General features: G+C 41.1%; 2 protein-coding genes and 1 pseudogene across 4 annotated transcripts in view; 1 reads left to right on the forward strand and 2 right to left on the reverse strand.

Moving 5' to 3' along the window:
* On the forward strand, positions 1 to 15124 carry LOC144090642 (ras-GEF domain-containing family member 1B-B-like). The gene is made up of 13 exons (XM_077622337.1): positions 1 to 285; positions 6073 to 6597; positions 6671 to 6793; positions 7754 to 7891; positions 8020 to 8235; positions 8563 to 8637; positions 10053 to 10145; positions 10213 to 10315; positions 12015 to 12094; positions 12191 to 12382; positions 13524 to 13647; positions 13930 to 14002; positions 14079 to 15124. The coding sequence occupies exons 2-13, from the start codon at positions 6079 to 6081 to the stop codon at positions 14110 to 14112; spliced, it is 1770 nt and encodes a 589-aa protein (XP_077478463.1). The 5' UTR covers positions 1 to 285; positions 6073 to 6078; the 3' UTR covers positions 14113 to 15124.
* LOC144090643 (anthrax toxin receptor 2-like) overlaps positions 14884 to 25370 on the reverse strand; it is a 19426-nt gene continuing 8939 nt past the window's right edge. For 2 of the 3 annotated variants that reach the window (XM_077622338.1, XM_077622339.1), the window contains 8 exons: positions 21297 to 21369; positions 19586 to 19664; positions 19389 to 19484; positions 19261 to 19308; positions 16298 to 16393; positions 15986 to 16156; positions 15804 to 15884; positions 14884 to 15314 (listed from right to left, as the gene is read on the reverse strand). In XM_077622338.1, coding sequence (XP_077478464.1) covers positions 15282 to 15314; positions 15804 to 15884; positions 15986 to 16156; positions 16298 to 16393; positions 19261 to 19308; positions 19389 to 19484; positions 19586 to 19664; positions 21297 to 21369 — 677 coding nt within the window. In that variant the 3' untranslated portion in view covers positions 14884 to 15281. Of the gene's footprint in view, positions 15315 to 15803; positions 15885 to 15985; positions 16157 to 16297; positions 16431 to 19260; positions 19309 to 19388; positions 19485 to 19585; positions 19665 to 21296; positions 21370 to 25370 lie in introns of those variants that run through there. The other variant, XR_013305472.1, reaches the window with a different exon arrangement.
* Positions 18884 to 19002, reverse strand: LOC144091408 (5S ribosomal RNA; annotated as a pseudogene).

Raw genomic sequence — 25370 nt, forward strand, 5'->3', positions numbered from 1 at the left:
ATTGGTCAGGTTTCGCGGCTCTCTGTGCGCATTTGAATAGGCCTCGTAAGCGAGAGTCAGAGCGAATCTCCGACTCTCTAACCTCAAGCCCACTCAAATAATATGAGTGGAGTCGTATAATGTAGCTGAGAACATAACGGATAACCTGCTGAAAGACTTATGAGTACAGAACATGTCGTGCAGTCTTACTCGCATGTGATAAGACTGTTCGAGCCAACGGCGAAAAGTACGGACAGTGTTGCCCACGAACTGCTATTCAAACGCTGAGCTTCATCGCATCCAAAGGTAGGAAGTTAAATAAATGTTTTTTCGGACATGACTTTAGTACGTCAAATGTTATTAAATGATATAAATGCAGGATACATTCCTTCGTGTTACGAAAACTACTTAATGAAAGTTTTAAATCCTAATTATGTTCTTTGTAGTTTTACTTTCATTCAAGGTTCCAAACTGTGAAACAAATTCAAGTCAACTTGGTTATTTAATGTCAACCTTTACTATAAAAGCACTCGTGGAAAGGGCACACGTGGTTTTACGCTGTTGCCCCATATGTTATTATTTGTTTACCATCACTGAGGCTATAATTAGGCTTGTATTCCCCCACAAACAAACATGGCTCTCCAGCACCTGTGAAGGCACTGTGGTTGCACAGCCTTCCTCCCCCCTGGCAGCTCTGTCTCTGACTTGACTGTGTTCTGACTCACTCACAAGCCCATAATATGGACCAGGCATGATGCCCGTCTCTGCGTGTAGTTATGTATGTGTGTTAGAGAGAATAACAGATTGTGTGTGCCTGCAGGGAAAAGAAATTGGGAGGATAAAATGTATAGTCCATGCCAAGTTCCAGTCCGAAAAAAAAACTTAAAAGGCTTTCCTCCTCTTATTCCCCCCTTTTTTAACCTCTCATCTCAGCCTACCTGACACACAGCACAGAAGTCCCTAAATTTACACCCAACACGTAATAATTTATATAAAGGCAGTAAGCATCCCTTGATATTCTACCAGGTCCAAACCGGTCGCCGAGGGCCGCTGTGGGTGCAGGTTTTTGGTCCAACCGATCAAGCACAGACACTTTGACCAATGAGATTTCTGCAGAAAACAAGAAGCACATGACTGCAATCCACTGATTGCACTTTTGGGACACCAGATTGGTGAAAAGGTGTCCTCTTTCTGGGTTGGAATGAAAACCAGCACCCCCTTTGTGGAATAGTGTGGAGACCAGTGCTCTACCTAGTCTCAAAATAATCTTGTTTCACCTTTTAAAGGGACACATCTTCACTCATTTTTGTGGATCTAATTGGGTTTGCACTTTTCGTGGCAATGAGAGGGGAAACGCCCATATGCAAAGCTTAGGTTTATTATATCATCGTAGGAGAGGCGATAATGCGTCTTTATCCCCCCTGACTCTAGGTTAATACTGTACTAGCCTACCAGCTCATTAAGGGTGTGTATGTGTGTGTGGATAGAGCACATGCACAAAGATAGCAAGCAATGTTATCTATGTTATTGGTATAGAAAATAGAAGCTTTAATCCTGTTGTGGTCTCTAGATTGAGTTCTTCTTTTGGGTCATCCATTTACTGTATTTTCTCGCACATAAGCCCCCACGTATAAGCCACACCCATAAAATTGCCTTAAAATCGTTGAATTTTACAATTTCTCGCGTGTAAGCCACACCCTGATTCACAACTATTACCTCCATATTCATGGTTTTAGTAGGGAGTACAAATGTGTTACTTTGAAGGGAAAATCTTAAGAAAAATCATCGCACGTTGTATTTCTGAGATAATGTATGAATCAAAAGCACATTATTAGGGTCAGTATCACATGGAAGTTCATCCAGTAATGGTTGTTTTCTTACGGCAAAACAGAAAATAACCAACAAATAATAAATGTTAATTTGCTGACATCCTTTTCACCAGAAAAGCAACGCCGTAAGTCTTGTGCGCATATAAGCCGTGCCCTTGATTCAGTCATCTTTTTTGTTGTTGTTACAAATACGGCTTATATGCGAGAAAATACGGTAGGTGCGGAAGACATTGGAACTGTGGTGGCATTGGTAGAAAACTTACTTCTATTGTTGTACAAAGATCCACGCAGATTCCGGTATTTGTAAAGACAAGAAAAGAAACATGATACCAAAAGTGATACTTATGAGGTGCTCTAGATACTACTTGTTTCCATATCAGTGAAACCTCGCTGATACTGAAAAAGGGGTTAATACCACTATAACACAATGTCAGTGGGTGTTGGCTTCTTTGCTTACATTTAGTCTTTGATGTGGGGGTGGGAAAAGTTGACTGACTCCTGTTACCATACTGTTGTGATATTTTTCCAATGACTAGTGATGTCCTCATCCAATTCTTATTTTCGGTATTGGCGCTCAATACTAGTATTTTTGGAGTATCGGATTTGGTCACAAGATCAGATCTGATCCAGCAGTCACATGAGTTTCCAGTTCTATTGTGCTTTTCGACTGCTGTAAATCAAATCAAGGTTTTTTTTCCACGACAACGCACTCGTAAACGGAACAAACAAATTTAAATTGACTTGGATTAATATATACAGACACTCAAACATACGTTTAAAGTAACTTTACACAAAACTGAATTCTAATTTTGTTGTAATCTTTTGTTACCTTCGTTTTCCAGGTTGGCGGTTTGCCACGCCTCCACCCTCACGTTCACTATCGATGGACTGTTTGCTGTTGTATTGCCTTCAAAATATTCCCAAAATGATGCACACAAATGTCCTCACAATAGGATAACGCACGACCACTTGCCAACGAGAAATAGTCTTTAAAGAACGATCGCGGGAGCTTCTTTCCTTAGAAAGAATAACAGGAAATACAATAGTTGAGCTTACCCACGTATTGATTGTGGGAAATGAAGTTTTATTCTGAGAAAGGTTGCCATTGCCTATGGGTGTTGTGTGCACGAGTATACTTCATTACTCAGAAAGCCCTCTTTTTGCCCGCGTGTTGTGCGTTTCCTGGTCTTAGGAGAAACTCGTCTGAATTAATCGTTCCGTGCTCGTAAATATTGTTATACACAAAAGATATGCAAAAAAGACCTGGCCTGGTCGCATCACGAAATTTTGATCGCATCACGAAATTTTGATCGCATGACGATTTCTCACATTCACAATTTTATACTTTTAAGGACGCGCTTTCTTACCAGTGGTCTCTGTCTTTGATAAAAATATACTCGCATTAAACTGCTAAATATTTTCTATAGCCACCCACCAACATACTGAGTGTTTTTTGTCTAAACTTGTAATAAGTAACCAATAAGGAGGAAAAACAAAACGAAAACATTGGGAGGTATTTTATGACTAAAACCTAGCAGTACAAAGTCCCTCCTCTTATGCAACTGTTTTACAGCATTTTTTTCTGGGTCATGTAGTAAAAGATCGAAGGAGTTAACTGGCTTCCATTGGGACGAAATTATGGTCCCAAGGCTGAGCCAGCTGTTCTATCCGGAACATTCATTCATTTTCCGTACTGCATATGCTCACAAGGATCACAGGGGGGTGCTGGAGCCTATCCCACAAAAGAAGGTCCAAACTTTGGACTGAACTGGCAGGCTGACGTGCTAAGCACTCTCCCCCCGGGCCAACATACTTGTTAACATTAAAAGTCAAATTGTCACCGACCCTTGCCTTTTAGAGCGTGCGTATCTGTCAGGTCTGTAAATGAATTTCTGTAGGCACGCCTTTTATTGCCATCAATATAAATGCCCATTTGTTTATGGCTCTTTACAAATATAAGTATGGCTTTACAGTTTGCAATGTCTGGTTAGATAATATTTACAATGGCAAACTATATCACTTCTGAGTGAAGTGAAACTGATGCGAGAACACAAACAGGGCAGTGGCGTCGCACAACCTGACAGTGGTTGAAAGCTGATGTGTGTCTGTGTGTGATCTGCGCTAATCTCTTCCCGTGGGTCTTTGTTTGATTATTAATAACAGGACAGGACAGATAAAACCACCATTGTAGGAAGCCCAACCCCTATACATCTTTCAGCCCTTCAAATATTTTATTTATTTTTAATCTTATGATGTGCGCATTGTTAGCTGAGATAGGCTCCACCACCCCCCTTGGCCCTTGTGAAGATAAGCAGTATGGAAAATGGATGAATGTCTGCTAATTTTATTTATCTTATCATAATGCTCCCAGAAGCAGTCGAGTAGATTAGACACACTATTGCTTTATTGAAGAAAGGTTAATAAAATAAACACGCATGTCCGCACATTCAAATCGCAGGGTGCTTAGAGTTAGCTATACCAAACTGATGACACAACTCTAGACTTTGATTCGCTGACAACTTTTATGCAACACGAACAAAAACATTCTCAGATCTAGGGATTTTTAGATTAATTGCCTTACAATGTACATCATGTTGAAACCGGAGCATTGTGTAGTTTTGATCCATCAGAAAGATTATGTTTGCCTGCCTCCTTAACTTCACTTAACCTTTTGAGGAACCGAGAGTACTACTTTTTAGCCTACAAAAAAGTTACTGGCTGTTATGTCATGCAAATGAATGCTTCCAGATTAAAGAGTCAATGAATTCTAAAAGGATGACTTAACTTGGTCATTGGCTAAACAGAGAGTCTTTATACCTGTGGTTTTTAGTTCAGGCATTTATTGTACTTTTATTCCCACATCAAATTACTTTTCAAATGCTTTAGTCTTTTAGAGTTTAAAATCAAAGTGAATGCTAACTTTAAATTATCCTCTCCATGTCATAATTAGGCTGTCCAACCTACAATTTAGTGTAAGATTTCAAGATGCATTATGGAAGTACTAAATTTCCCAAGGGTCAACTTTGAAGGGAGTCAGCCCCAAATGCTTTAAATGCCAGCAAAATCCCTTCCCCTTTTTAAAGATGCTCACCCCTCAGCGCAAGCTTGGAAGAAAAAAAATGAGTTTGTTCTTATTTGGATTGGACCCCTTTCTTGGCTTTTCCAAATGGCATATTGTAAATTGAGCAAGTTAAAGCTATGGTAATCTTTTAACTCGTTTAGCAGGAGAGCTGCAGATTGCAGAGTTTGGTAGCTGGATTGACCGGCACTCATGTAATGCCAAGTGTACGGCTATTTGCGTGCATGATGTTGGCTGAAGCAGGCCCTCCCCTGTTGGCCGTGTGACGGACGAACAAAAGCCCGCTGGATTCCTGAGGGCTTTTCTTTTCTGACACGCACTTCAGTTTTTGAAGTATGTGTTTTTTCTCTGCGCGTGCGTGTAAGCTCAGCTTGATTTACACTGCCATATGGTACTAAGATAGGATGAGGAGGGCTCCAGAGTTTAAGCATGCCTGGGTGGTGATTTAGTATCAGCTTACCTTACTCAGATCCAATTATCTTCACCATTAAGACCATAAAACCACTGCTGTCCAAAGACCATGCGACTGTCTTTGTTTTCCTTTAAGTAGATCTGTGTGATAAAACAATAATGATAATTATGTTGAAATACTTTTTTGTCAACGATAATATTTAAAACATTCGATAAAGCTGTACTTGCATCACTCGGCCACCACAGAGAGTGGGGGGCGCTGTTACAAGAACAGCTTCTTACAGCTAGTTCCACACCAACCCTTAGGAGAAGAAGAGAAAACGTATTTTTAGCATGTTAGCAACACGGCCAAAATGAGCGATTATGAGATGAATGACAACACAGATCTGATCCACTAAAAGATCCAAGTGAATTCTCCCTGGTTTTTTCTTACTTTTTTATAATTAAATATCGGCTGGTTGGATTAAAAAACAAAAAAAAAGGCCGATACTGACATACGCAAAATGTCCAAATATTTGCCCGATAATCGGTCAATCTGTAATTCAGATGATGCTCTTTTACTCTATTTAAAGAGAAACTGAGCGGACATGCTTGCCGAGTTGTTTGGTTGGATGCTACAGAACCAAGTGACTACTTGATCAGATCCGATTATGTATACTGTCCAATTCTCAAAAAATAGCTGTATCTTTATCGGTCGGCAACACCGATATTGAGTATTGGATCTCGACATCACTAACAAAACCTAATAATCTCTTTGTTCTGTTTTCCCCCCAGTTGAGCATGCCTCCCACAACCCCACATGCAGGAAAGTTCAGCACTTGCGGACTTTACAGCAGCAGCAGCAACAACAACAACTACCAGCAATCACACACCCCATACCGTCACTGCATTTCAGAAAAGACCACCAAGGAAAGTGTCTACAATGTCGCATACTCTGCGACGGAGAACCCTTACGACATCCCGCACCCTCACAATGTATATTATGCTATGCCAACGGACTCACTGAGCTCTAAAGAGCGTCATTACAGTAGCAGGAGCGCCATTTCGGAGAAGCGGTACGGCGCGCAGCCTCAAAGCCCGCAATTCCACAGCACTACCTGTCCTGCGCGAGTGCACCGCCAAGTCAGTAGTGCAAGCGAGGAGTCCTGTCGAAGCAACTCGGCGCCCAAAACACGGCTTTACAGGCACGGCGTCATTGCCAGCTATGGAGAAATGTGCTACCACGACAACAGTTTGGTTTCAGCATCTCTCGAGGCGTTGATCCAACACCTGGTCCCAACCTTGGACTACTACCCTGATGTAAGGCAAAGAAACATCTTTATTTTTTAAATACGTGCTCACTCCTTCTTTTCTGTGTCTGTCACATTATCAGAGGTCGTATGTTTTCACCTTCTTGTTGAGCTCACGCCTCTTCCTGCACCCCTACGAGCTCATGACACAAGTTTGTCACCTGTGTGTGGAGCAGCAGCGGTCTGGAGACATCCTGCTGGACAAGGTGAGCAGATTATTCATGTTGTCTTGTACAATTTAACCTGTGTCCAAATAAAGAGTTCTCACATTGTTACCTCGCAAAGGGATTCATGTTCCCAAAACAAAGTCGTTAATTAACAGCCACGCATGGGCACATCAGAGCACAGTTGTGGCTATGACAATTTTACAAGCCGGTGTTTCACAGCACATATTAAGGCAAGCCACATTTTTAACATTACAAAAATCTCAGTCAGAACACCAAACGTAGATGTCAAGAAAAGTTCATACCATGTACTGAAGCGGTAATCAAATCTTAATTCCCTTTTCACTGTTACTGTACTTACTTATTTTCAAATCTGGACCTGTTTAGCTGAACACACATGCTGTGCTCGTGGGAATTGAACTACCATATTTTTTCGCATATTTGCCGCATTTGTAACAAAAAAAGGATTACTGAATCAAGGGTACACTTATATGCACACAAGACTTACAGCATTACTATGCACTTTTTCACCAGTAAATGTCTGCAAATCAACATTTACTATTTGTGGTTATTTTCTGTTTTGCAGTAAAAAAACAACCATTACTGGATGAATTACTAACTTCCTTATTGACCCTAATAATGTGCTTTTGATTCATATAGTATCTCAGAAATACCACGTGCGATGATTTTTCTTCAGATTTTCCCTTCAAAGTAACACATTTGTACACCCTATTAAAACCATAAATATGGAGGGGAAAATTGTGAATTAGGGGTCGGCTTATATGCAAGAAACTGAAAAATTCAATGATTGATTTTAAGGCAATTTTAAGGTCTGGGTTATATGCGAGGGCGGCTTATATGCGAGAAAATATGGTAGGACAAACATAGAGAGCTTGCCACAATATGTTATATTGACAAAGTAGATAAGAACCAAGTTACAATATTGCCAGAACAACCCTCCTTTAGCAAAGCCAGTCACAGTGCAATGTGATATTTTTCCAGATCCGTTTCCGCGATGTGGCGCCAAAGCTTGTGCAGCTGTTGACCGAGTGGACCGAGACCTTCCCGTATGACTTTAGGGACGAGCGGATGATGCGTGGCCTCAAAGACATGACCCACCACGTAGCCAGAGGGGATGAAGTTAGTGTCACATTTTCTTCCATGGTTGAAACACACTAAAAAACAAACAGCACTGACACACCTTTTCCTTGCAGAATAATGACTGTTTTGTGGAAACACATTTTAAATAGCTTTATTGTTTTCACCAGTACTCATGGCGTGCCATGCAGCAGATGACGCAGCGCTTGATAAAGCGCTTGTCTGCCCTCGGCCAATACGAGGAGGCAATAGCGGCGTTAAACGCCGTGGCGATCGAGCGTCCTGCTTCTCTGAAAAGCAAAAGGGAGTCGATGCCAAGAAGTGACATGCTGAGCGTATGCGATGACCCCTTTGTCCTCGCTCAACAGCTGACTCACATTGAACTGGTTAGCACTGTTTGCTTCTTCGTATGTGTATTTTGGTATTTACTGAGGACTGTCTTTTTATTCATTGTGTCATGCTACCAGCACTCAAATAAATGTACAAAAACAAACATTCATAGACATGATTTGAAGCTTGATATGAAACTTTACAGAACTGTTTTACTGCCTATTTACATTTTCTGGAAAAACAAAAATGTCAGGCATGTTGTATGGTGGCCCTTTAAAAGCAATTTTCAGGGATGTGTTAGATGTGTGCACTTTTTTGTGCGTTAAAGGGTTAGAATTCATCTTTCCTTATTGGTGTTTGTGTTTTCTGTCTCGCCCTCATAGGACAGGCTGAGTTTTATTGGACCAGAAGAGTTTATCCAGACCTTCGCCTTAAAGGACCCTCTGGAGAATCACAAGGTATCAAAGGCACGCTGACCCTTTGCCCAATAGCTGAACTTAAAACAGACAATAGTACAACCACACTTGAGTGTTTTTTTTTCTTGCTGTTGTTTTTATAGATAAAAATGCTGTGTGCTCTCTAAAAAGCAACCGCAGCTGCATGTGGTTTGTTAGGTTTGTGATTAACAAGATCAAATAAAGAAAACTGTTAATTTCAGTGTTTTTTTCTTCCTATTTTTGCCATTGGCTTTTCACTCATTTAGAGTGCTAAATTGCTTTCAAAACCACATGACGCATGCTACTGGCTGTTGAGTTTGAATGTTATGACCCGGTAGCTTTTCAAAGTGCACCGAAGACGATGGGAAATAACGGTGAGTCAGCCGAAAGGTGCCTTGCAATGACCACTGTAGCACTCTCATTGTGTGTTGAGCCCCTCATAAGGTTATGTAAGACCACTTTGTGGAAGGATTAGTATGGGAGAGCTTTTTGAGGAGTAACTGTGCTACTATTGTTGTGTAAGTATGTTAAAGATTGTATTATCAAATCCAAATTGATGAGATTTTCCCCGTGAAATTAGCTAATATACAATTGCAATTTTAGAGTTTACTAATACTATTATAGTTCAAATACAGGTTGGTCCACCTGTGTGAAGTATGCATGTTCTCCCCGGGCCTGCATGGATTTTCTCTGGGTACTCTGGTTTTCTCCCACATTCCAAAGACATGCATGGTAGGCTGATTGGACACTCTAAATTGTCCCTATGTATGATTGTGAGAGTGAATGGTCGTCCATCTCCTCGTACCCTGCGATCAGCTGGCCACCAATTCAGGCTGTCCCCCGCCTGCCTCTGGCCCGAAGTCAGCTGGGATAGGCTCCAGCATCCCCCGCGACCCTAGTGAGGATAAAGCGATTCAGAAAATGGATGAATGAATAATACTATTATAATGGTCATACTTGTAATTTTTCTATGAAGTTGCAAAGGTTCTTTTGACAAACACCGTGTATACGAGGTGATGCAGATGAGATGGAAGAAACAATGTAGACGTCACAGATTTCTGTTTAGGAGATCTTATGTGGGAGTGAGTGGTGAAAAAATCATGACATATAACTGAGCTAGGCCAGTACTTGTATTTCCTCAAGACTGAGGACTGCTTAGAATTGGTCTGCCTCAATGGCTAAATGTGGATGTAAACTTTCTTAAAACGGAGAGGGGCAAAACAGAACTCACGTTTGAATGTTATTTATCTAGTTATATCATTGCTTGATCTCAAAATGCTTTATATTTTCCCCTTAAAGATCTAATTCATTGAAAGAATAGTAATTTCACCAGAAAATGAATGGATTGCTGAAGCATTTTTTATTCAACCCACTTATTTTTTTGTTATATTTGTTGTTCGTTTTGAGCCCATTCTCACATAGCATGTGTTTTTCAGGGTTTCTTCCGAAAGCGCAAGACCACCAACCTAGAGGCATACGTGAACTGGTTCAACAGACTGAGTTACCTCGTGGCCACTGAAATCTGTATGGTACGTTCATCGTCTAGATGAAAAATGTATCCAGGGTGTGTTGTTTGACTGGGTTCTTGTGTTGCAGCCGGTGAAGAAGAAACACAGAGCACGGATCATCGAGTTCTTCATCGATGTGGCACAGGAGTGTTTTAACATTGGCAACTTTAACTCCCTAATGGCCATCATCAGTGAGTATTTAGGCTCTCTATGTTATTCAAACAAATGAGACCTTTTTTGCACGAAGGCTGACTGAAAACTCAAACATTTTTGCCAGAGGGTGTTAATACAGAAATCCTCAACACTAACACCCAAAAATCACTTGGTGGTTAGAAAAAAAATCCCCAATAGTTTCCATTATGCCAGGGAAGTGCCCGCAGCAGCCAGTTTGTGGGAATATCGGTGCTCGCCATTTGATGAAATCCCAACTAAGTGGGCATTTAAAGCATGCAGGTGAAGTCCAACTAGGTGACAATAGAAAGCCGGTAGAAATGACATATATACATAATACTTAATTCAAACATCTTTCATTTTGTATTGCTTATTGCTACTTCATTTTGTGGTTGGAGCGCTGTCTTTATGGGTCACTTAAAAAAATACTATTGTGCAATGTCTAGCTGTTAAATCCTGTCATAATTTAGTATTTGGGATAAACAAGACACAATTAATTTGGAGATAAATAATTTCGTATATCTACTGGCTCTTAGCCTTAATATGAAATTGTCTACAGCCAAGCAGATCATGTCTACTGTGACATGTTATCGGTTTGTTCACTGTACTTAGTCTTTTAAGTGGCATCCATTTCGGCCTCACTATTGGGTGGTTTTTCGTTGGTTTTTTTTGTTGCACTGAGCCAAACACAGCAGGCACGGCGCCACCTCAGGGTGGCATTTTTAAATAGCCACTGTTGGCATGACAAAGATCGCAACTATCACTTTGTTGCTATGGCCGCCTGTTTGCCAAAGGCTTATGAACAGAAGGTCTTTCCCTCTGGTCCCTCTTTGCAGGATTTATTATTCAGAGCTGTGGAATGGTAGCTTCTGTAAAATGAGATCTGGGGGCTTTGTTTTTATGCGATTAAACATATTTGTATACCATTGTTGCACTTCGGAAAGACTAGAATGGAATCTCTGTTCAGTCAAATCTCAATACTATGCCACCCGTCGGGACCGAGCAAAAGTGGCATAGTAGCGAGAGTGGCATACTAACGAGGGTTTTTAAAAACGGTTTTAATGTTTTAAAAAAGGGCTTATTTTCTCATGTTATCCATCTGCTCAGTCCAAAGCTCTCAAAAATTGTCGCTGGTGCATTTTTTTCGGCGGTTTTAGCATCTCATTGTCTAACTGAAGTCCGGGATGCGCATCAGCTCGGCCAGTTTCATCGCCTTCACCTTGATGAGATCGCCGCTGACAGGCAGACTCTGTCCTCTTGCTTACTTCAGCCACATGAGCACCCCCTAATCGAGCTTTGGGTCTTGGAGCCTGCGTCAGCTTCATGCGCTTTGATGGAACTCCAGCTTTGATGGATTTGATTGGTTCTCTTAACTTTGACGCCCCATTTCTTGCTTATCCCCTTGGCTAGCTTGGACTGATTCGACTCCTTCTTCGAAGCATCGATGATCTCCTTCTCCTGCAGTGTAAAGTCGGTTCTCTTGCGTTTCTGAGCTGACATTGTGGGCTAAATTACAAAAATGAATGAATTCGAAAGTACAACACACACAAAATAGTGACGTAGTAGCGAGATTAGGGTGTGGCATTGTACATTTATTTTGTATTGAATTTTGTCGGGACCGGGAAAAAGTGGCATAATAGCGAGAGTGGCATAGTAACGAGGTGGCATAGGAACGAGATTTAACTGTATTAAATTGCATCTTTTTGGTGTCTGTTTCAGCTGGGATGAATATGAGTCCTGTTGCCAGACTGAAAAAGACTTGGAGTAAAGTCAACACTGACAAGTTTGAAATTCTTGAGGTGACAACACATTAAATGTTTCCTGGGTTTTCCCAATGTGCAGTTGTATAAAGAATGTTGTGCTCATTGGGCCAATGTGCAACTGTATTCCTCCAGCACCAAATGGACCCATCCAGTAACTTTAGCAACTACCGCACTGCGCTGCGCGGCGCCACCCAAAGGTCAGAGACGGCACACAGCGTCCAGGAGAAGATTGTGATCCCTTTCTTCAGCCTGCTCATCAAAGATATTTACTTCCTAAACGAAGGCTGTGCCAGCAGGCTGCCCAACGGACACATCAACTTTGAGGTTGGCCCACAATCAGAGATTTTTTTTTGCCCGCTTTACTCGGTGAGGCTGAAAATAACAGTTCAAGAACATGTCTCTCAGTGTAGGGTATTTGCTTGCATGATTTCGATTTTGTATTCATGTAGTTCCTACATTTTTTTCCCTCTTTACAAATTGTTACACTTGAGATCCAACAATTCCAGTTATGACAGATAGTAGGAGCATGTAAAGCAAAGTTGTAGTAGGCTTCCCAAATATCGATTTCACAACAATGTAATACTGCCCCCTTCAGGCTAAATTGGATTGGATAACTTTATTCATCCCGTATTTGGGAAATTTCATTGTGACAGTAGCAAGAAAAGGCATAGTTATAAGTTAGACAGTACAGTCAAAGGCCACAGAACAACAAAGCAAAAGCATAAAGTACAAAGCAAATCAAAGTCAATGGGATCATTAAGAATCACCAAATCATTAAGACAGAAAAGCAGCAAAAACACAAAACGAGCTGCGAGTTTCGGTAGCAAAAACGGATAGACTCAAAAAGACGTAAAGTTGGACAAAAACTGGAACCACACTCAGGAAGTCTTCCACGAGATGGGGAACTTCTGCAGACTGTGACCGAGGTAGAGAATATGCAGAGTCACTCTTCCAAGCTTATCCGCACAGTTCCTCAGTAGTCTGGAGCTGAATAAAACAGCAGCAGGGCAGAACGCCTCGACTCCGTTGCTGGTAAGCGCCGACAGCTCTTCCATCTTATCCCACGATGGAATGGTTGGTCAGAAGCGTGGCCTCTCCTCCCGGCACTTTTGTCCAGCTTCGAAACTCCGGCGGCACCGAGGTGTTGCTCCTTCTGCTGCGTATTGTAACAGCTAGTCCCATGTGTGTGACAGCGTAGGCATTGCTGAATGGTTCCAAAAAAAGTAGCTGAGAGAAGCCAGGCTAACAGGACAAGGAAAGTTGTAAAAACATTAAAGTAAAAAGTAACGTAAAAAGGGATGTATTAAGAAATATTAAAATGTAATTAAAAAAAGATAGAAGGGCTGTAAAACACGAAAATCACAAGAGAGCACAGAGCTACTCCCACTGGCTCCCGCGTGAACGGCGCCATCTTGGAATTACTATGTGCTAAATGTGCTAAATTTTGATTTTTTTTTGTTCCCAGAAACTTTGGGAGCTGGCGAAGCAGGTTAGCGAGTTCCTAGTGTGGCGTCAGGTGATTTGCCCATTCGACAGAGATCGCAGGATCCTGCAGTATCTGGTCACCACGCCGATCTTCGCCGAAGACGGTCAGTTAAACTGCTTTTTACCTTCTTGTTTTGGTCTGCATTACACAACAGATGGCTACCAGTACATACAATTCTTCCTCACTTTAATGTGTGGACAATCACCTCTTTGATTAACGTCAATACAGTTGAATTTTACTAATTGGTTATTTTACCTTTGCCTGTAGTGTTTTTCATTGTATTACATTGTCAAACGGACCTTGTACAACAATTGAACCGATATATTTGGTTCTCTCTCTGGGTGACGATGGTTGAAATTTGCATGTGGTCATTTTGTCTGTGCAGAGTTGCACCTTGCTTCTTATGAGAGTGAAGGCCCAGAAAACAATATGGAGAAGGATAGTCGTCGATCTCTCCGGTGAGTTAAAATTCATAGAAGCGATCACAGACAGGCTGAGTAATGATTTTATTTGTTCTTCTTTTCCCTCCTGTAGATCCTCCCTTTTGCATCGTGAGAATCGATCATAAGGATGAGTTGTTCCACTCAGCAGAGTGTAAATAAACATGTCAAATAGCCTGATTAAACTAAATGGCCTTGTATGTATATGCTAAACCGTGCAAAGAGCTATCTGAATTTTCTCAGATATGCAATTCAGTGTACAAACTTGAGCTCACTGGATTCCATTGATGGGGATGGACATTTAATCCTTTAAAACTGAGATAACTGCCAGTGAATGATCACCTTCAATGAGCTAACAACTTTTATATGATCGTAGGTATACTGCTTGCGATTAGAGCCCTCCTCTGCTGAAGGATTAGTTACTGCATGACCGGATGATCATTTTTATCTGAGGCACTTACTGTCGAGACTTTCTTGGAAAATTTGGATGGACTTGAGTAATTCCCACCAGCATGGAAAGAAACGTGTCCAGCAAACACTTACGATATCACTCCAACAGTATATTTTGTGAAATCTGAAAAAGTCGAGGACCAAAGTGTTTTGTTGCAACACAATAGATAAAGGTCTGGAACCAAACATTCTGCCTTTTCGTCTTGTGAGCGCTTCATTTTTAATGACTGCAATGATGTGACATGATCTACATTGTGGCACTTTTGGTAAACCCTTTGTCTAATGTCATGCAAGCTAAGCAATGCACTTCATCTGTATCTTTTTTAACTGGACTTTATTCCTACAGTATTAACCTGTATCAGAAAGTAGAAAATTTGTTTACTTTTTCATGTAATTACCATGCTGGTTTGTAGGGCATTTGGTTATTCACACACATCACCAGCTCAGCGTTGACAGAAGTGCACGTTTTTAATGTACAGTTTAAATAGGAAACAAGTCATCCTCCATGGCTCTTTTCTTCAATGGGAGACATTTGGATCAATTTGATTGTTGTAAATGTTTATTAAAAAAATCCTTCTACCTTTGTTCAAACTTTCTTGTGTATTACATGTTCATACCTGTACATGTACTAAACCATTGTAAAAAGTCAGCTATATTTTTTTTCTTGCAAATAAACAAAAAACTGAATCAGTCAGGTTTTTTTATTTATTTATTTTTTGGGACAAAGAAACAAATCATATTTAATTGAAACAGCACCAGGCTAAATGTGTAGAATTACAATAATTATTTACATTTTTGTCACTCAAAACAAACGTGTGTTTGGTCTAAAATACAAATTCTATCCATCTTAGTGAACTTGTGTGAAATTGATGCAACGGCCCTGCAGATAAAAACAATCAGGAAATTAATAAAGAATTATTTTTTTTTAAGTATATGAAAATTAGATCTCAACATGATCAGCAGAACCAACAAATTATTAGTTTAAGGAATACAGAATATACAACAATTTTAGATCATTAATTTGGAACTAAAAATCATGGATTAACTACTTTTATTAAATGAATTGATTAATTTCAGCCAATGCAGCTGATAAAAAAATAGAATTACTAGAGTGAGAAATAGACTTAGACTATTGTTGCTCTGTTTACTAGTTATTTTGCTGTATGAGTTTCAGTGGTTGAATTTTTTTTTAATTCAACTGAGATAAAGTAAAACTAATTTATTAGCATATATCTAGAAAAAAATATAGCATACATCTTGTAATTAAATTATTGTATACAGGATTGCTTACTTGAAATAAAAAGAAAAATCAATGCTAATACTTTTAATTGACTGAAAGATATTGTGAAGATTCAAGAGTAAACTTTACCTTGTCATGAGCTGTTGGCCTCATGATTGCCACTCTATCGTACTGCCCCCTCAACAATGCCATCAAGGCATCAAAACGCCCCTGAGGAACACACAAAACAACGAATAAATACATTGCACTGATGTTATTTAATGCAAGGATTGGTCAGCCAACTGTAAAAATTGGGGTACTATATCTCTCACTTTGATGGGAGTGTACCACTTGGGCTCTGGTAGGGAGTTGTAAACAGGTGGAGGCCTTGACGGTGGTAGAGGGATGATCTCCTCTGCTTCACCTGGCATGGTGACCATGGCGTTCTTGGCTTTCTCCAGCCGCGAGCCTTCCTCTGTGGAGCCTTTTTGGCCCCAGCGGACCTACAGAACACAGTACCGTATATGTTTACACATATAGTGTGGATGTAAAAGGTCTGCACACCCCCTGTTTGTTGAATAAAAGCAACCAGAAAATACTTTTAATACTTGGTTCGCATATCAAAAACACTATTTTTTAATCACCTCCATTCGTTTGATTCCTCCAGGACCTCGTCCTCCATAGTATGAGGCATCTACTGTGGGCCACCTGTGTTTTGGGGACAACACATCCTCTTCCTCCTTTACAATAACAGCAGCACAGATAAGCCAAAAGACCCTAGGTGGAATATTCATTGTATGTTTTCATCATAACGTGGCCAGATGGGGCGAGTGGTTAGCGCGTTGGCCTCACAGCTATGGGGTCCTGGGTTCAAATCCAGGTCGCTACACCTGTGTGGAGTTTGCATGTTCTCACCGGGCCTGCGTGCGTTTCCCCTGGGTACTCCAATTTCCCCCCACATTCCAAAAACATGCATGGTAGGCTGATTGGACACTCTAAATTGCCCCTATGTATGGGTGTGAGTGTACATAGTTGCCCGTCTGCTTGTGCCCTGCGATCGGCTGGCCACCGATTCAGGGAGTCCCCTGCCTCTGGCCCGGAGTCAGCTGGGATAGGCTCCAGCAACCCTTGTGAATGTAAGAACTCTAGGATAAAGCTGTGGAATATGGAATGTATTTCCCTTGTATTCTTATTTTGTATTCTTAGCATTAGCATCTAGAATATAATTTTAGTGACACCTACTGGTCAAGGCCTGTCATCACTTTGTCCCCTTGTTGTTCCCGCCTAAAGTTTGTCTCCGCCTACCTTGAATAAAAGTGCTCGCGGTCCGCTTTTCGGATGTGTATTTGGAAAAGCAGAGCGACCAGATCGACTTGGGCTCTGTCCGTCCTACCCCCCCCCCCCTTTTCGGAAGGGTGGGGGCGAACAAGAGACAAAGAAGCGAGCGAGCCGCGACGATCGTCGAAAGCAGCCTGCCATTCACCACTCTGAGAAGGCCGACGGAGTCTAAAACTATTACATGCTTGGTGCCTCCTCTGCTTGAAGATTATTTTGATGTTGGGGATTTAGCCCTCACAAAAGCGGTTCAGAAAATGAGATATGAGATTATCTTGTTTTAACAGGCAACAATAAACAAACACCATGGAAATTATATTTCCTAGAGACAATTTCAAGATACAGTGGTACCTTGACATACGAGTGCCCTGACATATGAGCAATTTGAGATACAAGTAAAATTTTGAGCAGATATTTATCTTGAGATACGAGACAAATTTTGAGCAGATATTTATCTTGAGATACGAGACAAATTTTGAGCAGATATTTATCTTGAGATACAAGACAAATTTTGAGCAGATATTTATCTTGAGATACGAGACAAATTTTGATATATGAGCATACAGCGGACGCGAGATGCTGCTCATAGGAACATCATGGGCACTGTCTCTCTCCCCGCAACTCCCTCGTGTAATGTCTCTGTGGTCGCAACTCCCTCGTGTAATGTCTCTGCGAGCACTGGGCAGAGCGTTGCATTTTTTTCAGTGTTTTTTTTCGTTAGTTATTGCGAATGGCGAGGCAATCGCTAATACGAGTTATATAGACTACTTCTCGTTGGCAAGTGGTTGTGCCTATTGTGAGGACATTTGTGTGCATCATTTTGGGAATATTTTGAAGGGAACACAAAATCAAAGAACCCTCGATATTGACTGAAAGTCAGTGTGGAAGCGGGGCAAATAGAGCCCACCCGGGAGAAGAAAGGTATCAAAATGTCAAACAAAATTAGAATTAAGTTTAGTGTTAGGTTAGATTAAACTTATTTTTGATTGTGTCTGCATCATAATCCAAGTTCATTTAAATTTGTTTATGTTATGTTACGAGCGCGTTGCCGTGCAAAAAGCCCCTCCCTCTGTCTGACTCTCTCTGTCTCTCCCCCCTGCGAAATCCGTATAATTTTAGTACTATTAAACACATTTTAGTAATATTAAACTACTAGTTATTTGTCACTTTGTTAATAGATGGCGAATTATAACAAATAAAAATGTTTTTCCAATCCAATATCCTGTTTTGGGTGTTTTTTCAGAGGGTTGGAACGAATTAATTTGTTTTTAGTTCATTTCAATGGGAAACGTTCGTTTGAGTTATGAGAAAATCGACATACGAGCTCAGTCTCGGAACGCATTAAGCTCGTATCTCGACGTACCACTGTAATTACTTTATCATTCATTCATTTTCTGAACCGCTTTATCCTCACTAGGATCGGGGGGGGGGTGCTGGAGCCTATCCCAGCCGAGTTCGAGCCAGACAGGGACACGCTGAACCACAGACAGACTACATTCACTCTCACTCTCATACCTTGGGTCAATTTGCAGGTGTCTCAAACCGATTCCGCCGAGGGCCGCAGTGGGTCCTGGTTTTTGTTCCAACCGATCCAGTGCCAACATTTTAACCAATCAGGTGTCTTCTAAAATAAGTAGCACCTGGCTGCAATCAACTGATTAACTGATTACACTTGCAAAAGGTATCCTCTTGTTGAGTTGGAATGAAAACCTGCACCCACTGCGGCCCTTTGAGGACCGGTTTGAGACCACTGATTTAGAGTGTCCAATCAGCCTACCATGCATGTTTTTGGAATATGGGAGGAAACCAGAGTACCTAGAGAAAACCCACACAGGCCCGGTGAGAACATGCAAACTACACACAGGTGGACCGACCTGGACTTGAACCCAGACCTAAGCTTACAGCACCTGGTATTCCCAAGCGGTCTCCCATCGAAGTACTAACCAGGCCCGACCCTGCTAAGCTTTTGAGTTCGGACGAGATCGGTCCTTTTCAGGGTAGTCTGCCCATGAGCAAAATTTGGAATTTTACAATATATATTTAAACAATATAACCATACCAAATGTGACACCTAACAATGTTTGATTACTTGAGGGCAAACTTAGGCCAAGAAGGGAAAACATGTTGCTATAATAGTCAGTAGCATTTTCCAAATCACAAAACAGAATTTATCAAAAATTCCCTCACTAATCGATTTCTGTGCTAAAATATAATTTATCTACTGTTTCCTGATTGTGTTGTGCTCTGTTTTTCGACCCTGTGGTCTACTCACAAGCATGGGAGGAGGAGGTGGGCGAGAGGGTGGAGGGTCTCGAATCACCTGTGGTGGAGAAAAGCAGGAGTCTCTTTCCAATACGGCTACTACTGACTTTGTTTTAGCTAATACATGAGCCCACTCACCACTGTGCAGCACAGAGGCCAGAACCACCAAAGGAGAGCAAGAAGCAGAAGCAGCAAAAGAGCCAACAGCAGCCACAACACCCAAATCCCATCAGCCTGTCCATGTCATTATCAATGGCAGCCAATGAGTTGATAGAACTTTTTTTTGTTTTCATATTTGCATGTTTGACTCTATTCATGACTAGACTGATACTCACACAGTTAGTGGCGTAGATGGCGATAGGAGCAGAGATGTAAGACTGTCCATTATTCAAACTGACCAGCACCTCAACTGTCCTGCAGTAAGATCAAGATCATGCCTTTTTTAAAAGTTTTTTTACATACCCATTGTTGGGTTTATTCTGGGATGTTTCTATATGTTCATTAAGCATTTTAATAGGTAATGAAGTTATAAATTAATTTGTGCTTTATGTTGGGACCAAGTAAGCACGAGGACACTTTCCCCACAGCTGCTTTCGAGGCCAGTTAATTGTTTTCAGGACTATTGACTGAACAGGACACCTTGTTCCAGGCCGAGACTGTTGATCTGAGTTGGCAATGAAGATCTACAAGGGACTCTTAAATTGCTTTGACTTGGATTCCGGCAGATGGCGATAATCGCATTATTGTTTAAAAATACGGTCGCTCTGTTTACCTTATAAAGAAATTATATGCTTATTCGTGCAAATTCTTACACAGTTGTTTTGGTTTCCGATCCGCTCGGGTCACATTGTATGCTTACTTGTGCAAAATCTTACACAGGTGTTTTTTGTTTCGATCTAATATGAGATTGTTGTGGCAGTTGTTTTTTTACCTTAATGGTGTTATTCGGTTATCTTATGCAATTGTTTGAATCAGATTACCTTAGATGTTTTGAATTATGCGCGACTAAATGGACAGAGGAGAATGCCGCTCTTCAGAATCCTCTTGAACGAAGGCGAGTTGGGAGTGATTTTCCTTGCAAGTTGTAGCCAGTGTATGTTAAAGATGTCTCCCTGTTTGATTAAAATGTATTAATAATAAATCGATCACCCATGATTATGGCCTCATGCAGAAAACTACACAACTGGTATTATTTACATATTCGTCAGGATGACACTTTAAGATCCAGGTGTTAATCGTGGACCAGGAAACGGTAGCGAATGCAGAGCTGCCAACCTCCTTCGACCCCATTTCAGGAATACCTTTGTACCTTTTCCGGAATTTTCCGGGGTGAATGCGATTCATGCAAAATCGATATAAAATGTAAAAAAATAACGTAGGACAATTCAAATCAAACTGTTATTATCATGTTTTTACATTAATTGAAATATTGTGTTTTTGCAAACTATTGAAAAAAATCAGCATAATGAAAATAAGTTGATTTTGGGTCCTTCTACGTGCGTTTTACAGTCAGTAATTCCACCATGTACCCCCAATGCACTTGTTACCGAATTCATCCGGTTTACAGTGCAGTTGAATCAAATGCGGAAGTAAGATGTGGAAGCCGTAGCGATGGTGTGAATTTCGAGGCATTTAAATTGGAAATTTGGTACTTGCTTAAAAAATGTAAGTGACAATTTTTTTAAAGTTTGCGTTACTTTTCCGAGTAAACCCCGGAAATTCTGGAGAAGTTGGCAGCTTTGCAATTGTGAAGCTCTCTAATTGAGTCAGAGAAGACCCATGTCCCATGAGTACTTACACTTTTTAAACAACTAGAGTACTCATTTATCAAGTCTTTTTTTCTAGCATTTCTTTCAGCGTTTCAGTGTTTGATTATTGTCATGCAAGAGTTTAAATCAGCACGGTTTTATATGTGACTTCTCTTGAGTCGGTGAATATAAGTGACACAATCAGATATTTAGCCATTGAATAAAATGTTTAATATTATAGTTGAAGCCTGAAAAATTATGTGTTTATGTATGCATGAATGCTCATGCGCATACTTACTGTCCCACCTCATGTAGTAGCACAGGGGGAGGACATAGCAGATGACCTTCTCCTATCACTGTTGCCTTCTGGCCTGCGGTGACACAACCAAGAAGGGGGCTGTTGGGTTTATTCTGGGATGTTACTATATGTTCATTAAGAAGCTATAAATTAATTTGTGCTTTATGTTGGGACCAAGTAAGTACGAGGACACTTTCCCCCACAGCTGCTTTCGAGGCCAGTTAATTGTTTTCAGGACTATTGACTGAACAGGACACCTTGTTCCAGGCCGAGACTGTTGATCTGAGTTGGCAATGAAGATCTACAAGGACTCTTAAATTGCTTTGACTTGAATTCCGGCAGATGGCGATAATCGCATTATTGTTTAAAAATATGGTCGCTCTGTTTACCTTATAAAGAAATTATATGCTTATTCGTGCAAATTCTTACGCAGTTGTTTTGGTTGCCGATCCGCTCGGGTCACATTGTATCCTTACTTGTGCAAAATCTTACGCAAGTGTTTGTGGTTTCGATCTAATATGAGATTGTTGTGGCAGTTGTTTTTTGACCTTAATGGTGTTATTCGGTTAGCTTATTCAATTGTTTGAATCAGATTACATTAAATGTTTTGAGTATGGCACGACTAAATGGACAGAGGAGGATGCCGTTTCTTCAGAATCTTCTTGAACGAAGGCGAGTTGGGAGTGATTTTCCTTGCAAGTTGTAGCCAGTGTATGTTAAAGATGTCTCCCTGTTTGATTAAAGTGTATTAATAATAAATCTATCAGGGGCCCTTTTTACTTTTTATATTCAAGTCACAAAACTAGTTGTCTTGCAGTTACAGTGTTATATCGTTTTGATGAATTCTTTATACAGTGTTTGTATACTTTGTGCGATTATTGACAAGATAACGTGTAACAAACGCAATGAAGAAAAATATGAGCCTGTCATGAGGTGTCGTGGCATCTTCAGGAAACACTACGAATTCAAATTTTTCCATCTATCTAATAATACCATCTCCTCCACTTTTCCTCAGGCTCATAATGCCTCCTCTGTTTACTGGTTCCAGTCGATGAAAGGCAGCTACTGTTTGACTCTCCATCGCGACTCACAGATATGCATGTTATATCATACACTCATTCATTTTCCTTACCGCTTATCCTCCCTCAGAAGGGTTGCATAGGGTGCTGAAACCTATCACAGCCAACTAAGGGTACCAGTTGTAGGACACCCTGAAATGGTGGCCAACCAATTACAGGGCAATGTTATATCATTTCATCCATAAAGACAGACAGTCATTTGCTGAAGAATAGGAAGATACCACGCCAACATGACATTAGGGAAAGAAAGCCAGGACTAGGCGGGTGATTGGGTGTGTGTGCCATCCAATCACAGATCCAGCACCAGACGTGTGGAACAGCAACAGGTGACACCAATCATCGTCACTGATCTACTTAATCTAGCCATAGCCTGACAATGTCACCGGATCATCTCTCATTTCACTTTTGTGCTGTGACACACCTTCTGCATTGAAAAAATTTCAAGGGACACCTGCATCTGAAAATCTTTTAATTTAAAACTACGTCGCCTATATTAAAGATAGTCATTCTCATCAAAGTTTTATCAGCGGGAATCACACAAACCTGTCTGAGGACCCTGAACAACTTTTGGTTTGAGTGATGCAAAAATAAGTAATCTAATGTTTTTAATCGCAGAGTTTTGTGACTATTCTCCAAATATTACTTATATCTCCTAATACGTATTACGCAAAACATGTGCTCACAGACTTTACGTCACCAAAAGTTGATGCATTAGGAACCAAACAACTTCCGGTTCATGGGAAAAATAAGAGACAAAATGACTGTTTCACAATTTGAATCTTATAATAGTATAATCTATAATTTAACGTTCATCATATTTTGATTTTAACCTTGTAATAGCTCAATTTTAATCTAATTATATTCATATTAATTCTTCTCTCTGAATATTACATTGTATGACTAAGATAAAATGACAAAGTCGCTTGGCAATTCCTTGTTCATATTGTATCAGTTTTTGTAAGTATAGAAAACATCATTGTCATAAGAAACTTGCCCAGAGTTTGGTCATTGTCATGGAGACTTGACACTGATTAATCAGACTTTGCCCAGAGTTTGGTCGTTGTCATGGAGACTTGACACTGATTAATCAGACTTCGCCCAAAGTTTGGTCGTTGTCATAGAAACTATACTATACTCTGTTTGCCTATATAAAGACTGACCCACTGTTCATTCGGAGAGCGACTTGCACAGACAACAGACTGTGAGCGGTTCACAGCTGTTCGAGCTCTCTCCCCATCCTGCAGTCCGGTAATAAACCTATTTCGTATTAAATTGATCTCACTCTTTCTTAACCTGTTTCTGAAGTTGTATTTTCAGATCTATCAATGACTGCGGCACACCTGACACAGAGGTTGGGAAACACTGCTTCAGGTTACCTGATCTTCGACTTCTGGTTTTGCCCTATGAACATGTCTTTGCCCAATCCACTCTTGCACCTTGGCCTCAACTTCTACTACGGACCTCATAGCTCTAGACCTCCTACGCCAAGTTCACCGACCTGCCCGACCCATGGCTTTTGTACCTTTGCCCAGTCTTGTTGCGCCACAAATCGTTGTGTGGCTTGTAAATAAAGATATAAGACCACTGCCATAGGGTAGACTCCAGCAACCCTTGCGAGGATCAATGCATGATAAATGAATGAATGAAAGAATAGCAACCCAGATTCACCAACCAGGAAATGCAAAACGACGGAGTGACACGCAGACCAAACTGAAACAGTTAAATCTAAAGGTTTTTGATGTGGGCGGCCCGGTGAAGCCAGTGGTTAGCACGCCGGCCTCACAGTTCTGGGGTCCTGGGTTCAAATCCAAGTCATATCCATCTGTGTGGAGTTTGCATCGTCTCCCCGGGCCTGTGTGGGTTTCCTCCGGGTACTCCGGTTTCACCCCACATTCCAAAAACATGCATGGTAGGCTGATTGAACACTCTAAATTGCCCCTAGGTATGGGTGTGAGTTTGCATGGTTGTCCGTCTCCTTGTGCCCTGCGATTGGCTGGCCACTGATTCAGGGTGCCCCCGCCTGTCAGGCCCCGGACCAGATTGGTGGCTGGTTGCGCCTGCCACCAAATCACAGGCCCAGCCCCTAATCACTCAAACGCTTCCAGGTGTGATTCATCAGCTAGTGGGGAATATTTAAAGCCAAGAAGACCATGACCATGCTGATAGATCGTCTAAATCAGTTCACTGTTAAGTACCCTCTTGTATTGTCTCCTTGCCTGCCTCTACTAATCTACGACCTCTTGTTTTTGCTCCCAGGATTCCGACCACGCTCCCCCCATGACCACGGACCACGGACGACTTCGCTCTCACTTATTGTACCCTCCACTCTGGACACCACGACATACTTCACGGTTACCGACCTCCCTTCCACGACTAACTACTCGCCTACGCTACTCCCTTTTGTGCCTTTGCCCGTCTCTTGGACGATTCTAATAAAGAACCAGACTTGCTGCCTTTGCCTGCTTTGGGGTCCTCCATCCCCGATCGTAACAGCGCCTCTGGCCTGGAGACAGCTGGGATTGGCTCCAGCACCCCCTGCAACCCTAATGAGGATAAAGCGGTTCAGAAAATGAGATGAGATTTTTGATGGCTTCATACCAAATTGTTTCAATTCATGCCATAACACATCCCCAGTTGTTGTTATAACAAACCCACACAATTATAAAACTGCCCCCTCCAAAACCAGTGTGACTAACGAATATCAGAAAGCGTTTTTCACGACACCTCTAGAGTGTAAAATCAAAGATTACCATATTCGTCACACCTTAGCATAAGTCCCACTTGCCAAAATATGTACAGTGTAAGATAAGAAAAGTATATAAATCACATGGGAGTATGAAGTTGCATTTTCGGGGGGTCAATTTTTCAATTTTTCAGAAAACAACAAAAACATTGTATGTTAAAGTACAGTCGTACCTCCACTTACGAAATTAATTGGTTCCAAGAGGTTTTTCGTAACTTGTAAATTTCATAAGAAGAGGTGTACTTTCTATGT

Source organism: Stigmatopora argus, chromosome 16 (genome assembly GCF_051989625.1).
Source record: "Stigmatopora argus isolate UIUO_Sarg chromosome 16, RoL_Sarg_1.0, whole genome shotgun sequence".
NCBI classification, from domain to species: Eukaryota; Metazoa; Chordata; class Actinopteri; order Syngnathiformes; family Syngnathidae; genus Stigmatopora; species Stigmatopora argus.